Source organism: Entelurus aequoreus, linkage group LG07 (genome assembly GCF_033978785.1).
Source record: "Entelurus aequoreus isolate RoL-2023_Sb linkage group LG07, RoL_Eaeq_v1.1, whole genome shotgun sequence".
In the NCBI taxonomy this organism is placed as follows: Eukaryota; Metazoa; Chordata; class Actinopteri; order Syngnathiformes; family Syngnathidae; genus Entelurus; species Entelurus aequoreus.
Window position 1 is genome coordinate 22,632,495 of NC_084737.1, and position 10,877 is coordinate 22,643,371.

The window sequence follows — 10,877 nt, forward strand, 5'->3', positions numbered from 1 at the left end:
ATTTTTTTAAAAAGAACGAGTGTCACAGTGGCTTACACTTGCATCGCATCTCATAAGCTTGACAACACACTGTGTCCAATATTTTCACAAAGATAAAATAAGTCATATTTTTGGTTCATTTAATAGTTAAAAGAAATTTACATTATTGCAATCAGTTGATAAAATATTGTCCTTTACAATTATAAAAGCTTTTTACAAAAATATACTACTCTGCTTGCATGTCAGCAGACTGGGGTAGATCCTGCTGAAATCCTATGTATTGAATGAATAGAGAATCCTTTTGAATCGGGAAAAAAATCGGTTTTGAATCGAGAATCGTGTTGAATTGGAAAAAAAAATCGATTTCGAATCGAATCGTGACCCCAAGAATCGATATTGAATCGAATCGTGGGACACCCAAAGATTCACAGCCCTAATGGTTACTTAACTAATTCTCTTTCTATGCCACATCAATGTGGAATGCGCTCCCAACAGGTATAAAAGAAAGGGCATCTCTATCCTCCTTCAAAACCGCTATAAAAGTTCACCTCCAGGCAGCTACAACCCTAAACTAACACCCTCCCCGGATTGCTAATAATCAAATGTAAACAATCAAATGCAGATTCTTTTTCTTATGCCTTCTGATCTCTCTCTCTCTCTCTCTATGTCCACTACTTGATGTCCATATCCCCACCCCCCCCACCCCCCCCCTCCACACTCCTGATTGTAAATAATGTAAATAATTCAATGTGATTATCTTGTGTGATGACTGTATTATGATGATAGTATATATGATAGTATATATCTGTATCATGAATCAATTTAAGTGGACCCCGACTTAAACAAGTTGAAAAACTTATTCGGGTGTTACCATTTAGTGGTCAATTGTACGGAATATGTACTTCACTGTGCAACCTACTAATAAAAGTCTCAATCAATCAATCAATCAATCAATCACTACATATTGGCGTGTTCAGCATCTGAAGTATCAATATCAAACATATCTGTGTTCAAGCTATATATTCTACATTTAAACTTGCAGACACCAAAAAAATGAGCACTAAAAGATGGAATTCTGTTAATAAGTTGCTAGTTGAGTTTTGTCTTTTTTTAGCCTCCCATTAATTTTAGGCACTCTTAGCCCCGCCTTTTACCGTAACAGAGGCCGCATGTCGCTCCCTCCATTGGCATATCGGCACGTCAATCAAGCGCTTCTAAAGCAATCAAAGCTTCCGAAGCTGTCACTTGGCTCTCCTAGCAGAAGCTGATTGGCTAAAAACCCCGAAATCAACTTTTTGTATCCACAAAAAAAAAAAAAATAATGGCTAACTGCTGTGGCTAACAACAGGCCAAAAGCACACTCGGCGTGGCTCATAACACCGTTATTGACACTTTCTGACACCAAGACAGCGTTGAACAAACGCTAAATCGCGCATACCCGAGGAAATGGGAAGTGTTTTAGATACTCAACGCGGCGTCAAAGTGAGCAAAGTTGTGGCAAAGACGATAGTTTGCTAGCACACTGACACTTGGTTCAAAGCGACTCGATATGGAAAGGTTGTAGCAGGCACAACAGTTGGAATACTCCAGCCGAGGTGCACTTTTAAACATCAACACAGCACGGAAACCACAGACTTTAGCGTAGTATAGCTTCAAGGGCAAGGTCAGGTTGAAATTAAATGTTAATAAAGTGTTTACAAACTCACTCTTGCGCCCCTCTTTTTGGCTCTCTCTCTCTCTCTCTCTCTCTCTGTCTCTCTCTCTCTCTATCTCTCTCTCTCTCTCTCTCTCCCCTCTCCTGGAATTTGACACTCCCCTCGACGTCGAGTTATCGCGAGATCTCGTGTCATTCTCGCGGTGAGTTTTGACTGACGCACGCATCAGTGTTGGAAACGTGCATTAGTTTTAGGAATATATTTGTAAATTGTAAAATAACGCATACTTTATAACAGAACCATATAGCACATTAAAAAATATATAACATTTAAAGGTTAAATAACCCCATAATTCAATGGCGGACCGTGCGTTTCCCACCTAGGCCTTCAGTGATCTCCGACTTCAATGATTACCTCTCAAAATACCATAATTGATGTCACCACATGATCATTGCTGGATATATACTATTCAGGAACCCATTTACACCCTACTGGGCATTGAATTATATCAACAGTATACAAAGCGGGTTATTTTCTGGCGCATTTAAAAATAAATTATAACGCATCAGCAATTTAAACATATACCGTAAATGTATTTGCTTGGCTTATGGAACTTCCGGTCAATAAAGTTTGATTCAAAGTACACACTTCTCAAAGATATATTAACTGCCCTGACCACACCATGGCGACAAATACACATGTAACAATGTGAATTAAATAACAAGCATGACACACTTTGAAGTGGTTCTTAACCTTGTTTGAGGTACCGAACCCCACCAGTTTCATATTTGCATTCACCGAACCTTCTTTGGTGAAAAATTAAAAAAAAAAAATTTTTTAATTCAAGACAAAGTTATGTTTTTTTTACTGGTGCACAAAATGAACCGTGCATGAACATCACCTTGTTCAAAGAACCAAACCAACACAGTGCATAAACTCACAACAAATTACACCCCTGCAAATCAGATGGAAAATTGAGGGAACATTGTTTGGGGGTATCCATAGTACGCCGATAGGGAGAAGTTTTTATTTACAAGATGAGTCGGGTGTGTCTTGACCTCCGCGGCAGAGGCTCCACCGAACCCCTGGGGCCGACTCACCGAACCCCTAGGGTTCGATCGAACCCAGGTTAAGAACCACTGCTTTAACAACAAGAGTTTACAACTTTTAGTTGTAACAGAACAGCGACTGTCAACAACTTGTGATCTGATTGGCTATCGCAACTGTCTATCAACTGTATGTGTTCTCAAATTCATCCGCGAACGGTCCCGTTGAGTATCCAATGACAGGATGTGAGGCCATCTAGAACATAGACATCTTATAAGTAGACGCAGCATTGGCTGCTGTGATGCGAGAAATTGGGCCGCCATCTTGAAGTGGTGATGAGGAGCCGGCGAGCAGCCTAAACTGACAGTTGACAGGTAGAAAACAAAGATGCCGTTCAGCGTTTTCCTGCTCAAATGAGCGGACTGTTGAAAATAGGAATCGGGGGATTACTTTTTACAAGTAAGATTTAACATTAACGTACTATTGGTTGTATTTTGTGAAAATAATATTACCACAGAGTTGAGAAGGAGCAAAGATCTTCAGTAGTACTGAAATCGTAGCCGCTATAGCAAACAAGACTATGACCATAATAGAATTGCTTGTCAATGAAATTAATTAAATTTAAAAATGTCATACTTGAAAAACAAAGTTAGGACCACAGTCCAGCTTGTGTGTGTGTGTGTGTGTGTGTGTGGTGGTGGGGGGGGGGGGGTAATATATGTTAGCTAACTAGACAATCAGATGGACAGTGGCTATACAGTATTATACAAGTCTAAATTTAGTCTAGCTTTTATATGTTTATGTTTAAGTATTTGGCAGACGCTTTTATCGAAAGCGACATACATAAAAAAATACATATAAAACAATCACTTTAAACATTATCATTTAAGGGAAGAATGTAATACAAAATATCAATACAAAGCGTCAAGACAGAATAAACTCTCTGCTGCTGCAGCAACAGAGATACAGTCTATAGGTCCCTAAAATATATAGATATCTAATGGATTCATACATTGTTTATGTAGGATATACGCATGTTTATATAACATAATCATATTGTTTCTTGAATTTAAATATAGCTGACCGTTTTGTTCCCCCTTCTCTCGGATTATATTCCCAGTTTTGATCTCGGACGTCTGGTCACTTATAACATATAAGAATATTCTATTACTGTTAAGCAAACTTTGAATAATAAAACACGCCAAAACATGTGTCCTTTATCATAGCTACACGTATGACAAAAAAACGTGTGAAAATCAGTGGTATTCAGTAAGGTCAAATTAATTAAATTGCGCTGACAGTTCATTGCTCCTGCCAAATGAATTGCACTGAGTGGAGCGGATCACCACTCCAAGATGGCGGCCACGTCAGCGCCAGTAGGCAGTAGCGCTCGATGCTGTGTCTACTTATAAGATGTCTATGATTTAGAAGGCCTTACTGACAACAACTCCTGGTCTGATTGGCTATCGCAACTGTCTATCAACTGTATGTGTCCGTTCACTTACAGTGCACGGACGCCCGCATAATCCGCATTGTTGATTCTGAAGGCGTCTGGCAGATCTGGTACAGCATGGCATCATAAGATAGCTGAATTCTGATTGGATACAAACTAAAACTAAAAACAACAGCACTGGAACGTGCATAATATGACACGAAGAGAATATGAATAATTTTAGATATTTAGGGAAAGTAAATAAAAAAATACTTTTGTCTTTAATTATGATCATGATTTCTGATTATGTTAGGCCAGCAGAGAAGGCCTAGTAGAATGTTTAATTTACATAAAAGTATTAAGTGCACTTTTGACTTGGGACAAAAAGGTGATGCTTTTTCTTTTTTTCCCTGACAAAATCCTTCTGTCACGTCTGCACAAAAAAAGCTAAACAAGACCATAGAGACCCCCAATGGATCACTTGAGTAATGACCTTTTTTTCCCCCCCCTGTCAATTTGCATCAGTATGAATCAGCTAAACCAGGGGTCGGCAACCCGCGGCTCTAGAGCCGCATGCGGCTCTTTAGCGCCGCCCTAGTGGCTCTCTGGAGCTTTTTAAAAAATGTATGAAAAATGGAAAAAGATGAGGGAAAAAAAAAAGTTTTTGTTTTAATATGGTTTTTGTAGGAGGACAAACATGACGCAAACCTCCCTAATTGTTATAAAGCACACTGTTTATACTAAACACGCTTCACTGATTTGAGTATTTGCCGAGCGCCGTTTTGTCCTACTAATTTTGGCGGTCCTTGAACTCACCGTATAGTTTGTTTACAAGTATAACTTTCTCCGACTTTCTAGGACGTGTTTTATGCCACTTCTTTTTCTGTCTCATTTTGTCCACCAAACTTTTAACGTTGTGCGTGAGTGCACAAAGGTGAGTTTTGTTGATGTTATTGACTTGTGTGGAGTGCTAATCAGACATATTTGGTCACTGCATGACTGCAAGCTAATCGATGCTAACATGCTATTTAGGCTAGCTATATGTATATATTGCATCATTATGCCTCATTTGTAGCTATATTTGAGCTCATTTAGTTTCCTTTAAGTCATCTTAATTCAATTCATAACTCATGACACAATATGGCTTTTCATTTTTTGCGGCTCCAGACAGATTTGTTTTTGTATTTTTGCTCCAATATGGCTCTTTCAACATTTTGGGTTGCCGACCCCTGAGCTAAACCCTACAGCCAATGTCATAACACGGTCACATGGGCCACGCATGGGCGGGTGTGATAGGATCGAGCGGGATTTGGAATTAAAAAAAAAAAAAAAAAAAAAAAAGACTGAAAAGACGTGGACTTACCCGTGCCAGTGAGCCTGATAAGTGAATTATACCAGGTAGGTGTAGCGGATTGTTAGGCATGGATGGTTTGTTGTACCCTTCAAAGTTGTGTTGTCTTTTCAGTCCAATAAAAAAAAAAAAACTACCTTTGTCTCTGTGACGCTGCTGCTGCTGACTGTGACGTTTGCAGGAACTTTCCTCTTTTGATCTCATCCGCACAGGCTGAAATGCACTAATAATATTCACTAAACAGATGCAAAGAAAGGCAAAAAGAGAAGGCAAAGATTAGGTCAACTGGATTGCATGGTGAGTAAAACGCTGCCTTTTATTTACTGCACTTTAGAAAAGACAATGTTCAATTAAGACTGCAAAGGCTTTTGGAGGATAAAAGCTGAAAGGCTCTAAAGAGATTAAAGGATGCTTGATTGATTAAGTAATTCATTACTCATAAAAAAATACCTCATGTAAAAACCTTCATGCAGACTGTCTATGAGATCACAACTCTCTTTAGAGCTTATATCATACTGTCGACAGTACAATATATTATTAATACATACTGGTATGTCATCGTGTTGGATATAGGTAAATGTTAAGTCAACCTATATTTTCAGCTACAATAAAGGCCAATCAATATTTAAGATGATGTCGACCAAAATAGCCTATTTTCATATTGCTTGCATTATTTCATCAACTTTAAAGTGATGCTGCAACCGCAGTTAACATGCATGAGTAATGTTGCATCAACTCTATGTACAAAATGTGTCAACAAGTTGGCATATTAGATATGTGTTTGTATTATGCAACACAGGAACCAGATCACAAAAAAAACGGGAATGGCTTTGGTATTTCATATCTCACTAGAGATCCATCCATCAATCCATGTTCTACCGCTTGCCCCTTTCGGGATCACGGGGGGTGCTGGAGCCTATCTCAGCTGCATTCGGGCGGAAGGAGGGGTACACCCTGGACAAGTCGCCACCTCATCGCATCTTACAGAGATGTGGCATTTATATGTATAATGCATACTTAAAATCTGCTCAAAAACACTAATTACTAGAGATGTCCGATAATATCGGCCGATAAATGCTTTAAAATGTAATATCGGAAATTATCGGTATTTTTATTATCGGTATCTTTTTTTCAAATTTTTATTAAATCAACATAAAAAACACAACATACACTTACAATTAGTGCACCAACCCAAAAAACCTCTCTCCCCCATTTACACTCATTCACACAAAAGGGTTGTTTCCTTCTGTTATTAATATTTCTGGTTCCTACATTATATATCAATACAGTCTGCAAGGGATACAGTCTTTAAGCACACATGATTGTGCGTGCTGCTGGTCCACTAATAGTACTAACCTTTAATAGTTAATTTTACTCATTTTCATTAATTACTAGTTTCTATGTAACTGTTTTTATATTGTTTTACTTTATTTTTTTATTCAAGAAAATGTTTTTAATTTATTTCTTATTTTATTTTATTAATTTTTAAAAAAAAGGACCTTATCTTCACCATACCTGGTTGTCCAAATTAGGCATAATGTGTTAATTCCACGACTGTATATATCGGTATCGGTAATTAAGAGTTGGACAATATCGGATATCGGTAAAAAAGCCATTATTGGACATCCCTACTAATTACTATAATACGTGTCAAAGTAACACACAACATAATCTTGCAGGTATTGTTTCATTAGCAGAGAAAAAATGTGCCACATTACATAGTATAACTATAATCCAAATTAATAATAATAATGCATTAGTTCCAGCCTTTGAAAGTGGTGTGGAAACGATCAACTGACATGTTTACTTCCTTATGCCCAAGAATTGGCGAGTACAGTATTTGGCAGCACATCCACCCTTACAGGGCGTGTGTTTATTTCAAAAGGAACACTCTGTAAATGAGCAAGCACTTGAGCATTTGCTAAAGGAAAAGGCTCTTAGCTTGCATGGAGCTTGCAAGGAGAACACAGCGCATTCACCGACACCAAGCATTTCAGTGACTGGCAGGTGAGACCATAGACATATATAAAGGCTAGATGACTCACCCGCGCTGCTGGCCGATGGAGACCGACGTTGCCACATGGCGGCCATCTTGCGTCGGGCAGCACGCCCACTCATAACATGAATGTCTATGGTGCATGTACTATTGAAATAACCATAGCTTGCTCAATTTTCAACCGATTTTCAAACGGGTTGGTTTGTTATAAACGTCAGAGATGTAGTTATGATACTGCATACTTATAATGGACTTTCATATGAAAATAATATTAAGCAGATAGGTAAAGCAATAGCTATACACACACACACACACACAGTATTTATATTACACATTTACCGAGATATTTTTTATATATAAAAAAATATATATATATATATAAATAAATAAATACAATTCCATTTATTTTATTATATTGTTAATATTTATGTTATTTTATAATACATTTTAAAATTTAAATATATTTACATTTTATATATAAAAATCTGTCTCATGTTGCCACTCTGTAAGCTAAGAGTTGTTAATTTAGCAATGCCTTAGCTTGAATGACAGGGACACAACTAATGACAATAGCATAGATATTCACACCTTTATCAGAAGAACCAAACCAACATAAAATTATCTCACAGACAGTAGGTCCTGGCCAGTTCTGTCTCATTTATCACAAATATTTTGACATTAAATCTTCATATCGTCCCATTCCTAACCAATACCTTCCATAACCTGAAACTTTCTAGAAACCCATGAAGGTCTGTGATTGGTTTTGTATTTAGGTTCTGGATTTGGAAACAAATCCAGAACCTTTGAAATGCGTTACCACTACACAGCACGGTGCGCTGAGTTCCTGTAGTCGAAAAAAGCCCAAGAACAACTTGGTGTGGTGTGGAGGGGATGTAGGAAGCAGGGGCAGGTGGGGAGAGATGGGGCTTCAAGGTTCAAGGTTATTTTATTTTGTCTTGGAGACAAGGACCAGCTGCACACAATACAATACAGTACAACACAAAACCAATAAGACACACGGTGCACACACAGTTGGAGCTAATGCCCTTTGAAAAGGACTGCTTTGGTGAGCTTCTGTCTCATGTTGCCACTCTGTAAGCTCAGAGTATTGATTTTTGCAATGTGGTGCAGCCTTAGCTTGAAAAACAGGGACACAACTAATGTTACCAGCGTATGGTGGTGACTGTCAATGCCATACTGTGTGTCGCCGATGTGCTCCCCGAGCAAAAACACATCCTCTGAACCTATCCTCTTCCGCACAATGTAGAGGACCTCTAGCAGTTTGATGGGCTGTGATCGTCTGGAATCTGCTGATGCCTGGCGAATGACCCACTCTGCTGCCCTGACGACCCTCACCGTGCCTTCAGACGGAATCACCAGGCCTCCATTGTTTCTTAGAGTCAGCAGGTGGTAGCTCTTGTCCTTACTGGCAGATGCAGCGTCCGTCACCAGGCTGGCACGGCAGACATCACAGGACAGCTTCTTCACCGTCCGTCGCACAACAAATCCTGAAATTAGAGGTAGACCGATTAATAATATAATAACTTATAATAATAATTAATAAGCATGGGGAAATTAGGGGGACATTTCTTTTTTAGTACTATCGTCTGATTAATTGGCCATCGTTTTCCCCCAGATTTTGACTATTGGCACTATCGGTTATAGGCAAAATACACTATCGGTCGACCTCTACCTGAAATGTACACGAGAGCGTTGTCCACAAGACCATCGAAGCGGGTGGGAAGGTAGCTGTGGTCATGTACAAGGGCAGGAATGTCAGCAAACGGGGATGGAAGATCTTCTCTTTGTTCTGCAGAGGACATATCTACAGCTGACAGGTTTGTAGATGTGTCGATGTGGTAGGACTGGGCAGCAGAGGACATTGCTACAGCTGGTAGGGACTCTGTGTCATCCTGTGCAGTCACATTGCCTTTGCTGCTTGGTTTAACAACCCCACACCGGGCCATCAGCTTTCGGAAGATGTACTTGAACTGGCTGGCATTAGGGTTGTTATTCCAGCCACCTTAAAATAAACACAAGATATACGAGTATATTACACATATATATTCAATATATCTTTATGCTTTAAAAAAAAAAAGACAAATTAGAACTAGCCACCCCTGAATGATCTTTCCACATAAATTAAGTTGAATGACATCATCATACAATTCAGACTGTATCACAGTGGTGACAAATTCTGCAAACAGATAGACAAACACACAGACATTTTACTAAATACTAAAAATAGTTTGTGACACTTCCAGATACTGTATATGTCTTCAGAACCACATTTTTCCCAAAAAAAAACAAAAAACATATGGACCGACAAACTGAAAACAATACGAGCATTTGCTGACACTTCGTGTCACTTAGTGTTGCGGCTGGTAAATATGAATTATGAACCCTACCGGATGCTCTGATGGAGTTAAAGAGAAGCTCCAAGTGGTCCTGGCTGAACCTGTAGGTCAGGACATATCGCTGTCCTTCAAGCAGCACAGGAACCATTGACATCAACGTGTCGATATTGATGATGAAGCCCAGGATAGAGAGGAACCTTCAAAAGCAAATATTGTATTACTATGATGATCCTGCCAAAACAGGACACAAGAAAGCAGGGATGCAAACACAAACGGTATAGGGTGAAAATAGTGAATGCTCCCAGAGCAGCACTTCTCAGGGAGCTGCCAGGGCAGACACAAATCCACATTTCACACAATTCACTTCATTGCCACATTTGGGGGAAAAAAGGGGGCCGTAACCTAAAGCTGACTAGTTTGCATCCCTGATCTTAAATGTATAATCAGTGTGAGGTTTAGGATCCTTAAAAATACTTTTAGGACACTAAACCTGCTTGAATCAATTCACAACAGAGCATGCAGACCATGCAATACATACCATTTTGACACCTGCATCTGGGGGGGGGGGGGGGGGGGGGGACTGAACACAAGAGAATTGGAACAGAGACAAATTTGCAGACAGCAAACACATTGGAGCAAGATAGTATCATATGAATAATACGTACCACTTTATGAACTCAATGCAGAAGAGTAGGGCATCTCATTAACTCGATGCAGACAGGAAAGAGCATCTTATGAACTTGATGCAGAAGAGTAGAGCATCTCATGAACTCGATGTAGACAGGACAGAACATCTTACAGGACAGAGCATCTTATTAACTCGATGCAGACAGGAGGACAGAGCATCTGAACTCGATGCAGAAGATAGTAGAGAATCACATAAACTTGATGATAAACAAGAGAACAGAGCATCTCATGAACTTATGTCATGGACTTTAGGGATGCACTGAAACCGGTAGAGTTGAGCTGTTGGTAATCGTTAGTTTTACCTTAGATAATTTAATGATTTGTAAATTGACTACTTGTATACATCTAACGAAGAATAAAATAAACCCTTATT

The 10,877-nt window shown here is 39.1% G+C and overlaps 2 protein-coding genes across 4 annotated transcripts in view; both read right to left on the bottom strand.

Annotated features, from left to right (window-relative positions):
- The window catches only part of atf7a (activating transcription factor 7a), a 57,186-nt gene extending 51,595 nt beyond the window's left edge, over window positions 1-5,591 (bottom strand). For all 3 annotated transcript variants that reach the window (XM_062052884.1, XM_062052882.1, XM_062052881.1), the window contains exon 1: window positions 5,477-5,591. In XM_062052884.1, the coding sequence (XP_061908868.1) occupies window positions 5,477-5,536 (60 nt within the window). In that variant the 5' untranslated portion in view covers window positions 5,537-5,591. The remainder of the gene's footprint in view (window positions 1-5,476) is intronic.
- A 2,784-nt stretch (window positions 5,592-8,375) lies between these two features.
- On the bottom strand, window positions 8,376-10,391 carry LOC133653521 (uncharacterized). Its single transcript, XM_062052885.1, has 3 exons — window positions 9,869-10,391; window positions 9,154-9,483; window positions 8,376-8,968 (listed from the first exon to the last, which is right to left on the bottom strand). The coding sequence occupies exons 1-3, from the start codon at window positions 9,969-9,971 to the stop codon at window positions 8,499-8,501; spliced, it is 903 nt and encodes a 300-aa protein (XP_061908869.1). The 5' UTR covers window positions 9,972-10,391; the 3' UTR covers window positions 8,376-8,498.
- Between the last annotated feature and the right edge of the window lie 486 nt (window positions 10,392-10,877).